Source organism: Ambystoma mexicanum, chromosome 9 (genome assembly GCF_040938575.1).
Source record: "Ambystoma mexicanum isolate Mex_15411 chromosome 9, UKY_AmexF1_1, whole genome shotgun sequence".
Classification (NCBI taxonomy): domain Eukaryota; kingdom Metazoa; phylum Chordata; class Amphibia; order Caudata; family Ambystomatidae; genus Ambystoma; species Ambystoma mexicanum.
In genome coordinates this window covers 1556152884-1556174373 of record NC_090931.1, presented here as the reverse complement: position 1 = coordinate 1556174373, position 21490 = coordinate 1556152884, and the positions used below count along the sequence as shown (strand labels likewise).

Here is a 21490-nt window from a genome sequence, read left to right as displayed (position 1 = left end):
GAGTAGGAAAAAGTGAGATCATGTGGGGGAAGGTAATGGACAGATCAGAACTTCAAGGGGGCTTACAAACTGAAGGCGAAAAGGGTGGACTGATTAGGAAGGACTTGCAGAAAGGAGGTGTGTTAAGTGAGGAGAACAGGGAATCGGGAACAGGTGCAGTGGCGTGCTTAGGCCACAAAAGGTGTTAGCATTGAAGCTTACTGTGTAATTATGCAAAGGTTTCTTCCTCCCTGGGCGGCAGGCTGGATACAGACAAATCTGCTATAGCCTGTCAGCATTGACTGCTGGCGCTGTCTCTGTCCTCGCTGCCCTGGAAGCGGAAATTCTTCTTAAAATAGGTGTGGTTGGTTTTCATAAAAGCAACATGCCCTTGAACTATCTTGAAAGGATAGCACTTGGCTGCTGCATCCTTCTCTACGTGCTTCTCTTGCCCTAACCTTTTTTCCTTCTCTCTCCCTCTCTCCTTCTTTGTTTTGTGATCACCTGAAGATTGAAGAAGGCCTTGCACCATCTGCTAAGGATTCCAAGGACATCATGGACCAGTTCCTAAGCGACACTGGAGCCAAACCTTTTCTCCAGGATTTTGAAGTCAGTGTGGAACGGATGAAGCTTGAATTGGAAAAGGGTCCTTCTTACAGTGATTGTCCATGCTTCATTAACCCGGTGAAGGTTGAAGGAGAAGTAGACTATTCTTCCTGGAATTGTGGGAGCTCTGAGGATTGGGTGAAGATTAAGGTCAGAGAGGAACGATCTGACGATGATTTCCAGACTTCAATGGACCAGATAAAGTCTGAAGAAGAGGAAGGTGCTTGTGACAGAGAACCTCAGGCGGCCGTTAAGAAGAAGGAGGAGACATGTGCCAAAGATTCTCCGGATGATTCTGAAAGATGCAAGACTGAAAGTGTGATTTCAGGTGAGGAGTAAACTCATTACACTGCTGAGTAATGTTAGGTTATGAGGTTTACTATAAAACAGAGTACAGTAACCACACAGGGTAGCATTGAAAGATATTGTGGATGCAGAACAGACTGAGGTTACACACACACACACACCATCCCACATTTCCTCCACAAAAGCAGGGCAATCTGACTCGCATGAAATGTATACTAACCAATGAGCGCTCATGTTCTGCCATGTATTGACATATGAGCCCTCATTATGTCAGTCTGTGAACACTCATATTTCAGGCGCTGACCAATAGAACACTCATTATGTGTCAGGCATTGACGTATGAATTCTCGTTATTTGTCCGGTGTTCTACGAGCACTCATCATGTGCCAACATTTCATTTAAGAGCGCTAATTCTATTTCAGATGTTAAGCAATAAGCACCTAATGTGCCCACTGATACATTAAATAGAAGTAAATAAAACCTCCATAAAACTGTACATGCCCAAATAAATGCATACACTAAACAAAATAACATAAGTTCACAAAGTTGGCATACACCTCAGTGTTCAGTAACGGAATAAACAAAGTTATCTGCATTTGTAAAGTGTGGTATTGATAAATGTTTTGATTGATGAAATCAGCCCTAACGATTGGAGCGAACAATGCTCTAATTACCTAAGATCTATGATGTGGGGCTCAGAAAGGTGTATTGGCAGGAATCATTAGTAAAGGTCACTTAAACCACCGCCAAAATCTCCTTCTCAAAGGACATCCTTGCCATCCTTCCTCCATCCACTCTTACAACCATTGTATTGCGCCGTTCACTTCTGCTACCACTAAATGACTTCCTCCTGAGCAGGCACTACAGTTATTGAATGCACCTCTACCTGCATCCTCGCACCTGCCTTTGATTGGTTAGTGCTCATTAACGGCATAGTGCATCTATAGAACCTTCTCCTTCCCTCTCGCATCGTCTCATAGCCATCATCTTTCAGCCCAACCTCATCCACAGCCCACTCACACTAACCCCTTCCTTTCTTGCTAGTGGTCTGCCACCTTCTCCTCTCAACCCCTCTCCTCTTCTACCTCGCAATACTCCTATCTTAACACCATCCTACCTTTCTCTGCCAAATGCCCCATCCTCCGTCTTCCACCTGATACACTAATCTTGCCTTCCCTTTGCAGCATCCTGCCGTCCTCCTCCCCATCCTAATCCTACGTTTGGATTATGAAATAGCCAATCCCTGCAATAAAATCTCCTTTGGTAGTAGTGCCACATCCCTTGTCTTAGTGATGATGGTGACTGGAACATGGACTACATGCCATAATACACACACTCCTGCATCCCTTCTCACACTGCCCTCGGCTCTCTTAAGAGAGTTGGTGATATTGGATGTAATGATAAGCAAATGCATATACTCAGCCCCCCTAAGTCCCATTAACTTCTCTTCCTCTTCCTTTGAACACATCAGATTCAATCCTATCACTATCATCACCCTCAAACACCCCCTTGCACACTTTACCTCTTCCTCCGTTACCTTGATCTCCTAATGAAATCCCTCCCCTCTCAGTGTCATGAATCGCAGGGTGCGCCCCTTTTGGGCCTCATGGTCTCTGTCACAACGGACTTATACACATTAATACCTCCAATATGGCCGTCCAACGCATTCCCTTCTCGCTCCAAGCGTTGGACATAACCTTTCTCTATTTCTAGACCACGCCTTCCGCGGCTCCACACGTCTCAATGATATAGCGACTAGCGACCAGACGTGTGCTCCGTAGCTCGCGGTTCTTCTCCTTTCCACTCCGCTTTCCCTTCCTCGAACCCCCCCTTATTCTTCCTCCTGGATTCTAGTTCTAGCAAACTTACCTTGAGGCCGATTCATGGAATAATTAGCGCGGCGCAAGTGGGCAAAAACGTGCGAATCGCAGTGGAATAGCGAAAATCGCAGTGCAAGTGCGAAAATCGCACGAAAAGCAGCGCACGTCGATTCATGGAAGGCCGTGCGCGAGAAAACCAGCGGATGTGCGATAAAAAAGTGCGCGGCGCACGTTGGCGCACGTTGGCGCACAGGCCATCTAACAGCGTGCGCCAGGTCACAGCGAAAATCGCACAGGCCACAGCGAAATTCGCACATAGCGCGGCGCACGCAATAAAAGTAGGCGGAACACGGGCGTAACACTCGGAATGGGGAACAACTTGCCAAAACGTGGGCGTCACGGGGGAAGTACAGGGCACAAGTGCGCGGAACGCCCACACGCTCGCCTACAACACGTATTCATGGAATAGAATAGGGGAAAAAAGCGCACGCTCAAACCAGCGCACAGGCACAAACACGACCGCCACAAGAAAGGAGGCGGTAGCGTCTCTGCGGCTGTAAGAAATGTGCGCCAAAAGGTGCGCCAACAAATAGCACCTATATACTGCCATGATGAATGTCCCATACTGTGGCCCTCCAGGAAAAATGACGTGCAAAGGGGTACCCACAAACACGGACACCCGCTGACAAAAAATACGTGTGCATGTATACCGGGGTGCGCGGGAAGTGTCACACGCGATTAGCAGGGTACGTGCATCACAGGGGTTCGCGTGAAGTTCCTCACGCGATCGGGCCTGGGGGAGCGGGCTACGTGTATTTCAGGGGTTCGCGTGAAGTTCCTCACGCGATCGGGCCTGGGGGAGCGGGCTACGTGTATTACAGGGGTTCGCGTGAAGTTCCTCACGCGATCGGGCCTGGGGGAGCGGGCTACGTGTATTTCAGGGGTTTGCGTGAAGTTCCACACGCGATCGGGCCTGGGGGAGCGGGCTACGTGTATTACAGGGGTTCGCGTGAAGTTCCTCACGCGATCGGGCCTGGGGGAGCGTGCTACGTGTATTTCAGGGGTTCGCGTGAAGTTTCACACGCGAATAGCCTGGGCGCGTGAATTTGAGGGGTGCGCGGGAAGTTCCTCACGCGATCGGGCCTGGGGGAGCGGGCTACGTGTATTACAGGGGTTCGCTGGAAGTTCCACACGCGAATAGCCTGGGCGCGTGAATTTGAGGGGTGCGCGGGAAGTTCCACACGCGAATAGCCTGGGCGCGTGTATTTCAGGGGTGCGCGGGAAGTTCCACACGCGAATAGCCTGGGCGCGTGTATTTCAGGGGTGCGCGGGAAGTTCCACACGCGAATAGCCTGGGCGCGTGTATTTCAGGGGTTCGCGGGAAGTTCCACACGCGAATAGCCTGGGCGCGTGTATTTCAGGGGTTCGCGGGAAGTTCCACACGCGAATAGCCTGGGCGCGTGTATTTCAGGGGTGCGCGGGAAGTTCCACACGCGAATAGCCTGGGCGCGTGTATTTCAGGGGTGCGCGGGAAGTTCCACACGCGAATAGCCTGGGCGCGTGTATTTCAGGGGTGCGCGGGGAGTTCCACACGCGAATAGCCTGGGCGCGTGTATTTCAGGGGTGCGCGGGAAGTTCCACACGCGAATAGCCTGGGCGCGTGTATTTCAGGGGTGCGCGGGAAGTTCCACACGCGAATAGCCTGGGCGCGTGTATTTCAGGGGTGCGCGGGAAGTTTTACACGCGATTTCTGCACGGTACGTGTATTTCAGGGGTGCCGGGGAGTCCCACATGTGATTTGACAGTGTGGGTCCTCCCAGGTGTACCCTGTACACCCTCCACGGCCCCTGCAGGCAGCCCACACCACAGGGGACTACCCTGCATCCCTGGTCATGTCCCGCAGGCAGCCCACCCAACATGGGCATGCCCCCCAGCAAAGGCACATGTCTCCTTGAACTAATGAACACCAACACATGTCCCCTTGCACCCCCACCCCCAGCACTGTGGGGCACATGCCAGCAGTCCCCCACCCATGTCCAACTCATGTCCCCCACCACCCCCACCCCCCAGCACTGTGGGGCACCTGCCAGTAGGCCCCCACCCATGTCCAACTCATGTCTCCCACCACCCCCACCCCCCAGCCACCAGGGTCACCCTCCACCAGGGCCCCACTCATGTCTCCCACCACCCCCACCCCCCAGCACTGTGGGGCACCTGCCAGCAGGCCCCCACCCATGTCCAACTCATGTCTCCCACCACCCCCACCCCCCAGCACTGTGGGGCACCTGCCAGTAGGCCCCCACCCATGTCCAACTCATGTCTCCCACCACCCCCACCCCCCAGCCACCAGGGTCACCCTCCACCAGGGCCCCACTCATGTCTCCCACCACCCCCACCCCCCAGCACTGTGGGGCACCTGCCAGCAGGCCCCCACCCATGTCCAACTCATGTCTCCCACCACCCCCACCCCCCAGCACTGTGGGGCACCTGCCAGTAGGCCCCCACCCATGTCCAACTCATGTCTCCCACCACCCCCACCCCCCAGCCACCAGGGTCACCCTCCACCAGGGCCCCACTCATGTCTCCCACCACCCCCACCCCCCAGCACTGTGGGGCACCTGCCAGCAGGCCCCCACCCATGTCCAACTCATGTCTCCCACCACCCCCACCCCCCAGCACTGTGGGCCACCTGCCAGCAGTCCCCCACCCATGTCCAACTCATGTCCCCCACCACCCCCACCCCCCAGCACTGTGGGGCACCTGCCAGTAGGCCCCCACCCATGTCCACCACCCCCAGCCACCAGGGTCACCCTCCACCAGGGCCCCACTCATGTCTCCCACCACCCCCACCCCCCAGCACTGTGGGGCACCTGCCAGCAGGCCCCCACCCATGTCCAACTCATGTCTCCCACCACCCCCAAACCCCAGCCACCAGGGGCACCCTCCACCAGGCCCCCACTCATGTCACCCACCACCCCCACACCCCAGCAGTGCAGGGTCACCCTCCACCAGGGCCCCACTCATGTCTCCCACCACCCCCACACCCCAGCAGTGCAGGGTCACCCTCCACCAGGGCCCCACTCATGTCTCCCACCACCCCCACCCCCCAGCACTGTGGGGCACCTGCCAGCAGGCCCCCACCCATGTCCAACTCATGTCTCCCACCACCCCCAGCCACCAGGGTCACCCTCCACCAGGGCCCCACTCATGTCTCCCACCACCCCCACCCCCCAGCACTGTGGGCCACCTGCCAGCAGTCCCCCACCCATGTCCAACTCATGTCCCCCACCACCCCCACCCCCCAGCACTGTGGGGCACCTGCCAGCAGGCCCCCACCCATGTCCAACTCATGTCTCCCACCACCCCCACCCCCCAGCACTGTGGGGCACCTGCCAGCAGGCCCCCACCCATGTCCAACTCATGTCTCCCACCACCCCCAGCCACCAGGGTCACCCTCCACCAGGGCCCCACTCATGTCTCCCACCACCCCCACCCCCCAGCACTGTGGGGCACCTGCCAGCAGGCCCCCACCCATGTCCAACTCATGTCTCCCACCACCCCCAAACCCCAGCCACCAGGGGCACCCTCCACCAGGCCCCCACTCATGTCACCCACCACCCCCACACCCCAGCAGTGCAGGGTCACCCTCCACCAGGGCCCCACTCATGTCTCCCACCACCCCCACACCCCAGCAGTGCAGGGTCACCCTCCACCAGGGCCCCACTCATGTCTCCCACCACCCCCACCCCCCAGCACTGTGGGGCACCTGCCAGCAGGCCCCCACCCATGTCCAACTCATGTCTCCCACCACCCCCAGCCACCAGGGTCACCCTCCACCAGGGCCCCACTCATGTCTCCCACCACCCCCACCCCCCCAGCACTGTGGGGCACCTGCCAGCAGGCCCCCACCCATGTCCAGTCCATGCCCCCCCTGCACCTGGGTCCCAACATTCCCCAATCATGTCCGTAATGCCCATCCTCCCCTGCCAAAAGGCCCAACCAACTATCACACCCACCCACATATCAAAGGCAATTACATGTTACACCCCCAATGTAAATAATGCAATTTAACACATGTCTGTCACACACAATGGCTGCAAGTGAATGACAAAACACCCAACATGACATGCCTGAAAGCAATGAGATGATACGACACATTGAAGATTAAAAAAATAATATGTATTGAACAGCAAATAAGAAAAAACACAAAGCAAATCAAACAAAACAAGATGAATGTCCAAGAAAAAATTATGAAAAATTAAAATAAGCCAATTAAGAAGATCATCCTGGGTCCATGAGCCCTACCAAATTAAACCTAACTGACTACTAACTAAAAAGGGAACTATATACAAAAAAGTGGTGCATTGTCCAATCGCAACCAAAAAAAAATCAAAAAAACAAAGGAAACCTAACCCTAACTATACAACTATATACAAAGGCAGCAGGCTATTCGGACGGCTCACTGGTTGTTGTTATGGGCCAGGGCATCATCGAACTCCTGGTCAATGGCTTGGAGGCGGGCATGTTTCCTGGCCCCGAGGTCCCGCAGGGATAACGCAGTGTCAAGCTCAAACTCCCTGCGAAGACCCTCGAGGCACTCAGCCCGCCTCAGCGCCCTCCGCATGGAGTCCTCCGCCCTGACCATCGTGAGCCGTTCCTCCTCTGCCCGCTGCCGCTCCGCACCTATCCGCTGGCACAACCTCTCCCACACGGAAGCCACTCCCATTCCAGGGTTCTCCTGCCCTCCGGCCGATGCCTGCACCCCTGATGTTGATGGCCCCGAGCCATGATGCCTCCCACGTTGAGCCTGCTGCTGCCTCCGACGCAACTGCCTGTGCCAGCACGACGGCATCCAGGCTGATGGAAACCACCGACGCCGTCGTGCACGTGCCCTGCCCGATGATGCCGTCACATCCTCCATCTGCTGGGGTCCAGTTGCTCTGGTGTCCACCCCTGCTGGATCTCTGACTCCCGACTGTGGCAGGGATGGGATCCCCACCGAGCTGGCTGCATTGGTCGGGGCAGGTCCACAGGGGGCCCTGGTGGCATCTGGGCTGGAAGACGGCAAGGAGAACGACTGGTGGATAGCCTGCACAGAGGAGGAGAGGGCCGCCACATTGGCCAACACATGCAGGAAACCCCCGAACATGGCCGATCCCAATTGGGCCACGTCGGCACGGTGCACTTCGTGATGACGTGCGTGCTCCTCCCGGGAAGCACGCACGGCATCACGAATCACAGCCGTGCGCAACGCGACCCCAATCAGGACCTTCTCCGCACGGCCAGGGGTTCCCACGTCCGCAGGTGGAGGGGAGTCAGGTGACATGGACATCCCCTCTACCTGCGGACAGGCCTGGGACGGGGCATCCCTGCTGGTGCATGGTGGTGCACTCACAGGGTCAGGGACAGCGACATGCACAGGCCCCTCCACGGTGACCTGTGCTGCCTCCTGCCCCTGGCCCTGGACTGCACCACTTGCACCAGCAGGGATGCCCCCACCAGGCCCCATGTGTGCCCCAGTGGCGGCCTCCTCCTCCTCTGTGCAAACCACCAACCTGGATGGCTCCTCACCGTCTCCCACCGTAGCAGGCCCCTGTGGGGGCTCACCCACCCCTTCCGCTGCAGCCGTGGGGGCATCCCCGCCGCCTTGCTCCACAGCGCCGTCTCCGCCCTCTTCTTCACTAGCCGCTGCGTAGAGGGAGACAAAGAACACAAGCATCAGGGCACTGTACAATGGTCCCCTAGACAGGAAGCAATAGCAGATGAGCACCACTGTCAAAGTACACTTCCATCATGTCCCTCCACAACACATGGGTCAGTCCAGGCAAAACACACACAGTAACAGGCATGGGGCATGCCATGGACATTTCCATGCATGTCCAATGGACTCTTGAAACATTCAATGATATGTAACTCACATGCATCATGCCTCATGCCCATCACATGCACACACTTCACCTCAGTCACATCCATCTGGCCCCAAACACACCAAACACAGCGGATACAAGGGTAATTTTGCTGCTTTACTGAATCTCTGCATTGTCACACACATGTGTCATGCATCCATGGCATGCACAAGTCACAGACACGCAGGTCAGGCACACAGACATGGCTACCATATATGTACCTGGCATCAGCACCCATCCCTCACCCCCACCCATGTTCAGGTACAGAGACTGGCATGCTCTCATGTTCATAATCTGATTAGGGCTCCCCATGCGGCATTTCAACACATGCAACAACCATGTGCATCACACATCACTGGTCGCACATGCATTACCATGATGTCCCTGCACACATACATGCATACATGGCCTATGGCACACATACAGGCAAGTATCATAGAACCAGCACACCGCAACATGCCCTGTCTCACACAGTAATGCATGGACACTTACCGCTCAACTCCAGACGGGCCTCCCTCTCAAGGATCTGGGCGTGGAGCGCTGGGCGTACGCGTTCCAGGACCCTCATCTGGATGGTACTCATGCGGCCCCGGCCCCCCTCCACGAGGCGCCGGGCCTTCACAAGGGTCCTGGACCTCAAGTCCTCCCAGCGCTTCTTGATCTTCAGGACGTCGCGGGTTGCCACCCCCTCCGCGTTGATGGCAACCACACAGTCGGCCCAGATCCTCTGCCGTCCTTCCTTGCTGGCGCGGGACGATCCAAAGAGGGCATCATACTGCCCCAGGACATGCTCCACCAGGACACCAACTTCGGTGACAGTGAAGCTGGTGCCCCTCTGCCCCTCTGGCCTGGGGTTGCCACTGGTGCCAGATGTGGAAGTGCCCGACATGGCAACCCCAGAGGCAGGTGTGGGTGGGCAACTGGGTCCTGGGGCTGGGCTGTGGAGCGATGTAATACCAGTCGGGAGTCTTCAGTTCCAGCAGGGGTGGACACAGCAACTGGACCCCTGCAGATGGCTGATGTGCAGGCACCAAATGGCAGGGCACGGTGGCAGCAGGCAGGCAGGCAGGCAGCAGCAGATGGCACGTGGGAGGCTGCTCGGGGCACTGGGGGGCAGTAACTCGGCCTTCTGGGCAGGAGCGTGGGCTTCCGTGTGTTTTTGCGTGGCCAGCTTGATACGGAGTGATTTGGCACGTGAAAATCCTGCACGTCAGCGTGAAATCCGAGGAAAGGCCCTTAGCGCGTAAGCGCGTCAGCACGCATACGCGATTCTATTGGACCAGAGTCCCTCAGCGCGTAAGCGCGTCTGTGACGTGACCCGCACGGGTGTTCCCCACTCAGCACGTGATGACGGGGCACACGTGGAGATACTGCACGTCAGAGTGTCATCGCGTGTAATTGGACAAAAGTGCGCGTACACGCGATTGGCCTATGTACGTGTATTTAATGGGTGCGCGGCCACTTACACACGCAAGTACGTCAGCGAACCTGTATCACGTGGTGCGTGTGAATTTCCACACGCTATTGGACTGGGAACTGGATTCCAGGGCTGCGCGGGTCACACGATGTATCCCGTGGTGCGTGTGAATTTCCACACGCTATTGGACTGGGAACTGGATTCCAGGGGTGCGCGGGTCACACGCTCGCCTAGAACACGCGCTAAGCATAAATTGCGGACTTTAACAATAACAAGCTCAGACGCCAGGATGAACATACCGTTCCTAGCAGCAGTGGCAGTGGGCTACCAAAGGAGGAGGAGGAGGATAGTCAAGGCCAGAATATTCACACCCAGAACCAGCCTTTTCGGGATGCCTGATGACCAGGTGTATGGGAGGTACAGGTTTCCACCACACATCATACTGGACCTGGTGAGTGAGTGGGAGGATGACCTCACATCACCCACCCTGTGCTCCCAAGCACTCAGCCCCCTGGAGAAGGTCCTCAATGTACTGCACTTCTTAGCCACTGGATCATTTCAGCAGACAAGTGCCATAGTGGGTGGGGTGTCACAGGCCACCCAGTCACGCTGCCTACACCAGGTCTTGAACATCATGACTGCACGCCCATCAGTCCGCAGGCACATATACCTGCCCAGAACACCTGCAGAAAGGCATGCTGCCGCCCTGGATTTTTACGCAGTGGCACGATTCCCCAAAGTGCTAGGTGCCATCGACTGCACCCATGTGGCTCTACGTCCCCCCAGGGCATCTGAGCACATCTATAGGAACCGCAAGCACTGGCATTCCATCAACGTGCAGGTAGCATGTAATGCCAAGGGAATCATCACCTCAGTATATGCCAACTATCCCGGCTCCACCCACGACAGCTTCATTTACCGAATGTCCACCCTAAGCCGGGACCTAGAAGCTGGGCGGCATGGCGATACATGGCTGCTTGGTGAGTATGTATGCCACTGCACATGCATGCATGTTGGATACTGAGCAAGGTCACAACCTCACCAATGATACCAATCCCCACCTCCACAGGGGACAGTGCCTACCCTCTCAGCCCCCACATGATGACGCCAATTCGGAACCCCACCACGCCACCCCAGGTAAGATTTAACACAGCCCACATTACAACCAGGGGCATAGTGGAGCGCACATTCGGAGTGCTGAAGTCACGCTTTCGCTCCCTTGACCGTTCTGGCGGGCAGCTGTTATACGCTCCCCCAGTAGTGTGCAGGATCATAGTGGCAGCATGTGTCCTGCACAACGTTGCAACACGCCGGGGCCTGGCCGTGGACATGGTGGTGGCCCCACATCCCCAACCACATGCACAGCCGCTGCGCATGGGAGGGGAAAGGGCACGGGGGGAGGCAGCCCGTACACAGCTAGTGGCTAATTACTTCACATAGAAATCACACCCCTGTGGAGTGCACACTGCCCTGGCACATTCCATCTGACAATCAATGATGACTCAACCTGACACTGATCCTGAATGTGTGGAGAATGAACCGGGAATTCCATGTCAGCCTGAGATTGTTCACCTGGAAGTGTCACAATGTGTGCATCCCTACCCACACAGACACCACCAATGCAGTTTTGTGAAGTTACACATTGAAGCAGCTAAAATGAATACCCACTTGCAAAATGCAACAAGAGGACAGTGCCATGTCAGCCAACCCAACCCCAGCACTGCCACACGACACACCGTGCCATGTCATGCTAATTGCAGGTAAACAAAGTAATCCCCACAACATGACATCACTCTCACTATGTACAGTGGCACTATTAGAAACCTGCAACACCTGAAATGCTCACAGCAATGCCGGACCAACAACATACTTGAGCACGTAGTACCATTAACATGACATCAAAAATGTTACATATTAGTAGTCTCACCACCTGGAAATGCCTGCACTCCCACCACTACCAACTGTGCAGTGTTGGCGCCATGTAGAGTTGTAGGTGCACTGCTGCCAACATGGTCCCCATCGCCAGACTAGAGGTCCTTGTGTGGACTTGAGGAAGGGACCTGCAAATTGGGAGGTAGACACAGAAGAAGAGTTACACATCAATGCAACATGCAGTGTACAACACAACAGCAATATGCACTATGAATGTATACACAGTATTGACTACAGACTGGCCACACAGCTCATGGGAGTCCAACGTCACTGTGTAATTCACTGTCACTTGGGCACACCCTTTGCAAGCCCATGGAAACGGGAAGCAGGAGGGGTGTGTGTGACTCAAACCCAAGCATCTGAACCAAATACATTACAAGCCTGCATGTGCCCAGCCACAATGCAGCGTATGCCCACAGGAACCACGGAAGCCAACAGATCGGAGCCAACAGATCGGAGCCAACAGATCGGAGCCAACAGATCGGAGCCAACAGATCGGAGCCAACAGATCGTCCCAAAAAAATTGGGAATAAAAGAAATCAAAATAAAAATAAAAATAAGAAACAATCAAAAATGGCCATTGATGGGCCCGGGGGGGTTGGGGAGGCCACCCAGGAGGTCCGAGGACAGGATGCACACCAGAACCCACCTGCGTGGATCCTGGGAAGATAAAACACCTCCATGGGCTCATGGCCCACACGGCTACCCTATTGTGGGAGTGTCACTGCTGTCGCTATTATCACCCTGTGCAGCTGCATCCGGAGGTGGTTGCACTATGGGAGGCAGCCCACGCAAGGCCCTAGTCTGCTCCTCCATGGCTGCAAGCATGCGGGTGTGGTAGGTCTGGTTCTGGAGGATGAGTGTGCGGAGGTCCCCATGCAACAACTCACGGGATGCCCGGACCTCCGCCCTCGTTGCCTGCATCTCAGCTGAGAGCGCACGGGTGAGACGCTCCAGCTGCTGTTCTGTCCTTTGGTGTGTTGAAGCCTCAAGCTCAACAAGAGTCGTCCTGAGGTGTAGGAGCTCCTGCCTCAGGGCTTCCCTGTGGCCCTGGGACTCAATGGAGATGGCCTCCTGCAGAGTCGCCAGTGCCGCCCGCCTGTCCCTGTTGGACCCCAACATGTCCTCCCTGTGTGACTGGCAGATGGAGTCGGTTGCCTGCTCTAGTCGCTCCATCAGCCTTTCTGGGGGGACAATGGAAGTGGCCACCCTATCCATGGCCTGAGCCATCATCTCGGATGATGCAGCCTGTTGGGTAGCCATACCGTAAATGGATTGCTCCCATGCCGTATTGCCGGGTGGCGTACGGCCACCACGTCGGCGGGCACCACACCTGTCTGGGGCAAGGCGAACTGCGCCTTGCTGTGCCGGCACTGCCTGAGGCTGCAGGACTGCATTCCCCCTCTGATCTGCTGGCCCAGGAACAGGATCAGATGTCGCGGAGTGTGACCCTGCATCCGTAACCACCGAAGGCATAGCTGCCAACACTGACATCCCCATGGAGGGTACTGACCCTGGTGCAGGTGGGTGAGACAGAACAGAATCCCTCCCTGGAACACTCACCAGCGACGGCACGTAGGTCTCATCCGAATCAACACCTGAGTACAGCTCGGGGGAGGTGCAGCCAGAGACACCCCTTGAGAGCACGACCTGCAGCACTTGTGGGTTCTCCCCCACCACCACACCACGTCCCTCACTGGTGGTTGGTCGGCCCTGGGACACCTCCTGGGTCTGCACCATCTCCACAACCCCAGCAGTATCAGGTGCGTCTTCCCCTGCAAAGACATGAAAACAAAGTAATGGAAACAGGCATTAGCACCATGGCACACATTGAGGGCTGAGAAGCAAGAGAACCAGTACTTGATTGACACATGTCCCACATGACTAAAACCCTCCCATGCATGCACCCTCACTGCGTATGAAGTGCAGGCAAATGGCACACACTGATGACACCAAGATGGAAGATGAACAAATTTTCTGCATGCTGCCTGGCAGTGGCATCACACATTGGCCTGTGATTGGCAGGTGAAACACACATGCCATCACACAGATGGCATGTACCATTGCTATTGAGTGAAGATGGAGAGGAGGGCAGCACCTATTCATTCAGTCCAGTTCCCGCATGTAATAGCTTTTCTGATTCTAACAGGTCAGATTTTTCACCTGGAGCTGCCAGTCTGAAATGGTCAAATAGCACAGGGACATGTGTGTACAAATGATATCCAGGTAACAAAGTCACTCCACTTTACCATACCCATGTCAGACATGTGACTAGTGGACAGCGACATGCCTAGTGAAAGTGGTGGAATGCAAACAAACTGACTGAATGAACAGTGAAAAATAAGCAAATATGTTGTGTCAAGGTGACACTTCAAGGGCAACTGGCGTGCTAGATGTCTACTGTTGGCAGAAGGGATACTGCTATGGCCAAATGCAGCTGCGCAGGAAGTATTGCATGAAGCACATGGCTGACCCATACGACTGAGGCGCACACACTCTCACCTGGCACCCAAACAGAAGCCCTCACACACACACCATGCACATGTATGACACACACATGCATGTGCACTCACCGGACAATGCCTCGTAATCAGCCAGATCTCCCACGCCTTGGATCTGTTCCTCCGTGACGTAGGTCCCAGCGACTGACTCATGTGGAGTGAGTTCCATGTCTACTACTGGAGACCCACCTCCAGTCACTAGAGTTGCGGCATGACTTGAGGCCAGCTTACTCTTTGCCCTGCGCTTTAGGTCATTCCAGCGCTTATAGCAATCATTGGCTGTGCGCCTCACGATTCCAAGGGCACTTACGATGTCCGCAACGGTCTGCCAGTGTGCCTGCCGTTGTGCAGGTGTGGTCTTGGATCCTGCAACAATGACCATCTCGTTGTCATGTCCGGACACATACTCGACAAGTGCATTCAGTTCGTCATCCGTGAAGCTGGGCTTCCTGGACGGGCCGGACTGTGTAGCCGTGTCTGGGGCATCAGCCTGTGCCGGACGAGCACTCTTCCTCTTCCGCTTGGAAGGTGGTGGTGATCCTGAGGTGTCCTGCGCCGCTCTGGACACTAGGGGCAGGAGCCCTGGTGGACTCTGTATCAGGAGTGTGGGATTGCACACTCAGCATGGGAGTTGGTGCAGGCATTGGCTCTAGTGTGATGGTGTCAGGGGGAATGTCAGCAGCATGGACTAGGACCGACACTGTCCTGGCTGGGTGTGTGAGGGCTGGGGTGGATGGAGCCGCAGCTGCCCCTGCAGCCACTCCGCCCTGCCTCCTTGGTGCAGCAGATGACCTTGCTGCCCCAGATCCACGTGGCATGATGGCATCAACGTGCACCAGCGCACGTGTCGTAGCCCTGCTGACCTGGAAGTCAGCCATGGAGTCAGCCAGGTCTGGTGCCACAATGGGCTGGTCCAACAAGGGCTGAGCATGGATGGTGTCAGCCACTTCAGCCTCAACGGGAGGGGGGGGGGGGGGGGGGGGGGGGGGGATGATGGGTGCCCTTGACTGGTCCTCCACACATGGGGGGACAGGCTCACCCTGCAAGTTACGACCACGTCCCCTACCGGATCCACCACAGCCACCACTTGTGGCTCTTCCACCTTTGCCACCCTTACGGAATCCTCGCCTCCCAGCCATGGCACTGATATTAATGTGCGTATGGGAGTGGCTGTAGACAATTGTCCTGGGCAATTGGGGGTCAAAGGGGTTGGGTACCAGATGGTAATTGTACCCTAGTGCTCTAGCACGGCTGATTGTAACCCCTGGGGAAAGATGACGGGTCACGCAACGCACAGGAGGCCCAAAAAAGGGAGATGACGTGCACGCAACCCCTCCTAGACCACGTGTGCAGAAAGAAAAACCTGCACTACGCTGTGGCACCCAGTAACACAAGAATGAACGTATGCGTGTCACACGCAGCCTAGAATGACCTCTGAAGGGGTAGGCTACACACGGGGCAAGCACAGAAGTTGGATACGTGCGTGACTCACCGTCTGCCAGGTAAAAGAGCGTGAAGAATGAGCGCGTTTGGCTGGCTAAACCCCCGCCAAAAGAAGATGTGTACGCTGTCTGAGAAGACAGGACAACAGTAGAAGGGGACACTGTTTGAGGGAACAGGCCCAGGTAAACCAGTAAAAGAGAAAAAAGAGAAAAAGCTGTCAGAGGTAACAGGGAATACGAACTGGAAACGCCGTGAAGTAAATCGCGTGTGAAACGACAAGAAGTACAGATTTCACCCACTCGCTCTCCACGAAAAGCACGTACAAGGAAATGGTGTTCTACATGTACCTTATATACAGGCCCACACGTACAGCGTCACTTACGCGGCGTGTACATTCACCAATCACACGCTTTGTCACTTCTGCGTGTAGATCCATTTTCACCATTCACATGCTTTGTCACTTCTGCGTGTAGATCCATTTTCACCAATCACACGCTTTGTCACTTCTACGTGTACATCCATTTTCACCAATCACACGCTTTGACACTGGGACGTGTCACGCAACAATTTCCTGCACGTGCAGGTGACTATAGGCGCGCATATGCTGTTGACGGGTTTACGCGCTAAGGGCCTTTGCTGACGTGTGGGATTTCACTACCTATCAGGCTGTCCACGCGTTCACACACGAGAGACCACGCTCCTGGCCAGGAGGCGAAATTACTGCCCCCCAGAGCCCTGAGCACGCTCCCACCTGCCATCTGCTGCTGCCTGACTGCCTGCTGGCCACGTGCCCCACAGTGCTGGTGGGTGGGGGTGTTGGGAGACATGGGTGGGGGCCTGGTGGAGGGTGCCCCTGCACTGGTGGGGGTGGTGGGAGACATGGGTGGGGGCTTGGTGGAGAGTGCCCCTGGTGGCGGGGGGGTGGGGGTGGTGGGAGACATGGGTGGGGGCCTGGTGGAGGCAGCCCCTGGTGGCGGGAGGGTGGGGGTGGTGGGAGACATGAGTGGGGGCCTGGTGGAGGCTGCCCCTGCACTGCTGGGGGGTGGGGGTGCAGGGGGACATGAGCAGGTGTGCAGGGTAGTCCCCTGTTTTGTAGGCTGCCTGCAGGGGCCGTGGAGGGTGTACAGGGAACACCTGTGAGGACCCACCCAGCCTAATCGCGTGTGATGATTCCCACGCACCCCTGTAATACACGTACCCTGGCCAATCGCGTGTTAAACTTCCCGCGTACCCCTGTAATACACGTACCCTGGCCAATCGCGTGTTAAACTTCCCGCGTACCCCTGTAATACACTTACCCTGGCTAATCGCGTGTTAAACTTCCCGCGTACCCCTGTAATACACTTACCCTGGCTAATCGCGTGTTAAACTTCCCGCGTACCCCTGTAATACACGTACCCTGGCCAATCGCGTGTTAAACTTCCCGCGTACCCCTGTAATACACTTACCCTGGCTAATCGCGTGTTAAACTTCCCGCGTACCCCTGTAATACACGTACCCTGGCCAATCGCGTGTATAACTTCACGCGTACCCCTGTAATACACGTACCCTGGCCAATCGCGTGTTAAACTTCCCGCGTACCCCTGTAATACACGTACCCTGGCCAATCGCGTGTTAAACTTCCCGCGTACCCCTGTAATACACGTACCCTGGCCAATCACGTGTTAAACTTCCCGCGTACCCCTGTAATACACTTACCCTGGCTAATCGCGTGTTAAACTTCCCGCGTACCCCTGTAATACACGTACCCTGGCCAATCGCGTGTTAAACTTCCCGCGTACCCCTGTAATACACGTACCCTGGCTAATCGCGTGTATGACTTCACGTGTACCCCTGATATGCACGTTACCCGCTTTGCGTTCCTTGTTTGGCTGCCCTGTAAACTGGTCCAGGGTTAGCGCAGCCCTTTGCGATGATTTAGCGATTTTGATGGCTTTTCCTTGCGCGAGGGCGTTCTTGGGGGCGTTACTGGCGCTGCTGCAGGGTCGCTGCGATACTCTGCGCCACGGCTGGTTTGGGAGCATGAAATCCATGAATACGCTGTGCGCGGAAATCGGTTTTAGCGCACGTGCCTGGCGCAGTCAATCGCACGCGGACACTCTGCGCCAGCCGCTTGCGACACTTTTCTGCGAAATTCTATGAATTACCCTGCTTGCCTCCTGGATTCCTGGATTCGGCCTCCTGGAAACCTGAACGCATTCTGGATTCGGCAGAGACACGGGCCGCCTTCTTCAAAACCCGATCCATCCGAAAAAAGGCAGCATCCAAAGACACCGGTAAAGAACGGATTCAGGTGAGAAGGGGGGAACACCTTGACAGTTTGAGACGCCACCCAGTCGAAAGCGATATCGACATGGAGGCTGCCGTGCAGGAGTTGATGCGTCGTATGCAGGAACTATCAACCGAGGTACAGAATCTGAAAGCGGAGAACGCCGCTCTCAAACAAATGGTCCTATCCCGGGATTCTGCTACAAAAGAGAGTGTTATACTGGGCGGAGTCGTGGATAAATACGACGGCTCAGCAAAGACCCTTCGTGCATTCCTGGATTCGTGCTTGGTTCACTTTACCTTCAAGCCTTACTATTTTGCGACCCCCAGGGCCAAGGTGGGTTTTATAATCTCTCACCTTTCCAGGAATGCCTTGACTTGGGCCACTCCCCTCGTTAACTCTAGTGATTCCCTCCTGGACGATTATGATGGGTTTATACGGGCCCTAAAAGACATGTTTGACCGCCCTGAGCAGGTCTATAGCGCACCAGAACGCTTGTTAGACTTTCAGCAAGGGGCCCAGGAGATGCTCACGTATGTGACCCGATTTAAACAACTGGCAAAGGAAGCCGACTGGTCCACTGAGGCGAGTTTTACCCTGTTCAGGAGAGGATTTAACGAAGAAATTAAGGATGAGCTGGCCAGGGTGGCACGACCAAGCTCATTCCAAGCATTAATGGATCTTGCCATGCAGATTGACTTCCGCATCCAGGAAAGGAAGTCAGAAAAGAAAATATCCAGGGGAACTCCTTCCAAGGTATCATTTGAGGGTACCCCCAGACCGGAAATCAACCCAAGCCCAGTTTCAGAATCCGAGCCCATGCAGATTGGGGCCTTTCTTGGACCCATATCTCCACAAGAGAGAATGAGGAGAATTCATACGGGCTTGTGCATGTACTGCGCCTCAGATAAGCATTTGGTTAGGGAGTGTCCTTTAGCACCCCCTCGGTGTTCGGGAAACGCAAGCTCCCGATCCTAGATGGAGCAGAGCTTCGGGAGAGAGATGTTTGCTCCACATCCATTCCATCCTTGAACTCTCCTGGACAAAACAATTTGGTGGTACTACAGGCCTTTTTATCACCATCCAAGAATACGAACTATTCCATTTTGGCCCTGGTAGAATGCAGAGCTATGGGAATATTCATCGATCATGAGTGGGTTGATAAACATCAGATTACCTACGAATCACGAAGCACCATGCAGCCTGTGGAGGCAATCGACGGAAGACCCCTCACATCAGGACCCATAAGCCTTCAGACCAAGGAGATCCAGCTTTCAATAAATCACCATCGAGAGCTGATCAGGTTTGACATTATTAAGTCAGCTCATTACCCCTTGGTATTGGGCATGCCCTGGCTACAGAAACACAACCCATATATCAACTGGTCTGCGGGTTCCCTATTCCTAGGCTCGGAGTCTTGCATGTCTCATTGTCTATCCCTAGAACCTCCATTAACACACCCAAAGGAACCAACAAAGGAACAACAGACACCACTAATGGTACACAATGTCATGCAAGTTCCTGAAGTCTACCAAGCTTATGCTGATGTGTTTTCGACTGCCATTGTCCAGGCCTTACCCCCACACAGACCTGAAGACTGCGCAATAGATACGGAACCCTCTGCAGTGATTCCCTTCGGCAGGATGTTCATTCTTTCCGAACCCGAGAAGAAGGCCCTAAGAGAATACCTGGATACCAACCTTCAAAATGGCACCATAAGACCTTCGCAATCTCCTGCTGGTGCTTCTCTATTCTTTGTTCCCAAGAAGGATACCAAGGAACTCAGACCCTGCCTTGATTATCGCGGGCTAAATCAATGTACCCTCAAGGATCTGTACCCGTTACCCCTGATTTCGGATATCCTGGAAGCTGTGAGAGGTGCAGTGATATTCACCAAGTTGGATCTCAGGGGCGCCTATCATTTGATCCGTGTCAGGGATGGAGACGAATGGAAGACCGCCTTCAGAACACCCTTTGGCCATTTTGAGTACCTAGTCATGCCCTTCAGATTGGCTAATGCCCCGGCAATTTTCCAACGCTTTATGGATAGGGTGTTCTCTGACATGCTGTTTCTCTTTGTTATTGTATATCTGGATGACATACTGATCTTTTCCAAGGATCCTAAACAACATGAAGAGCATGTGAAGGCAGTGTTGCAGAGACTCCGAGATCATAAAAACTCTTGGCCAAACCTGAAAAATGTTTGTTTCATGTGACCTCCGTTCATTACCTAGGGTTTATTCTTACCCCAGAAGGAATCGGTATGGACCCTTCAAAGGTAAAAGCCATATTGACCTGGCCCGCTGCTACTTCCGTCAAACAAATTCAATCTTTCCTGGGACTTGCCAATTTCTACTGGAAATTCATATCTAATTTCTCTGAGATAGTTCAACCGATTGTTGCTCTCCTGAAGAAAGACACTCCTTTCCTCTGGTCAACACCACAAGATATGGCGTTCCAGCATTTAAAGACAGAGTTTACGCAAGCTCCTATCTTGGCTCAACCCGATACTAGCCGTCCTTTTCTGGTAGAAACGGACGCTTCAAATTATGCCATTGGCGCAGTCCTGAAACAAGAATTAGGAGATAAACTGGAACACCCAATTGCTTACCTCTCACAAACTCTGGCTCCTAGTGAAACACATTATTCAGTCCTGGAAAAAGAATTGTTAGCCATCCGCCAAGCCTTCACTGAATGGCGACATCTACTTTTGGGAGCTAAACATCCAGTTCAGGTCCGTACTGACCACCGGAACCTCCAGATTCTACAGTCCTTGGAGTGTAGGAACAGTCGTCAGGCGCGTTGGGCATATTTCTTTGCCCAGTTCCAGTTCCATATCACTCACGTTCCTGGATCACAAAACCTGATCGCCGATGCCTTATCTCGAAGACCTGACTACGAGCCCACTGAAGACAAGGCATATCCTCAGATGTTTTCCCCCCAGGATCTTTGTGGCCCAAGCAGTCAACCTCCTCGAAGAAATCCAAGCCCAAACCCAATCCTCTGATCTGTGGAAAGACAAATCCAAAAGAAATCCTTGGAATGTAAAGGTCCGGGAAGGTTATTTGTTCAAAGACAATCTGTTGGTCATCCCTACAAAAAGACTACAACAGAGAATAATGAATCTCTGCCACGATACCCTACACTCCGGACATCGTGGTGTCACCAATACCCTCCGTCTGATACAAAGGCAATTCTGGTGGCCTAGGATGAGACCCGACGTACGGCAGTACATTCAATCCTGTGTTGTCTGCAGCCAAAATAAACACAATAACAAGAAACCAGCAGGCCTTCTACTACAACCTACATTG

General features: G+C 54.6%; 1 protein-coding gene across 1 annotated transcript in view; it reads left to right on the top strand.

Annotated features, from left to right (window-relative positions):
* The window catches only part of LOC138489515 (zinc finger protein ZFP2-like), a 161406-nt gene that overhangs the window by 124496 nt on the left and 15420 nt on the right, over positions 1-21490 (top strand). The window contains exon 2 of the mRNA XM_069617257.1: positions 490-913. Coding sequence (XP_069473358.1) covers positions 490-913 — 424 coding nt within the window. The remainder of the gene's footprint in view (positions 1-489; positions 914-21490) is intronic.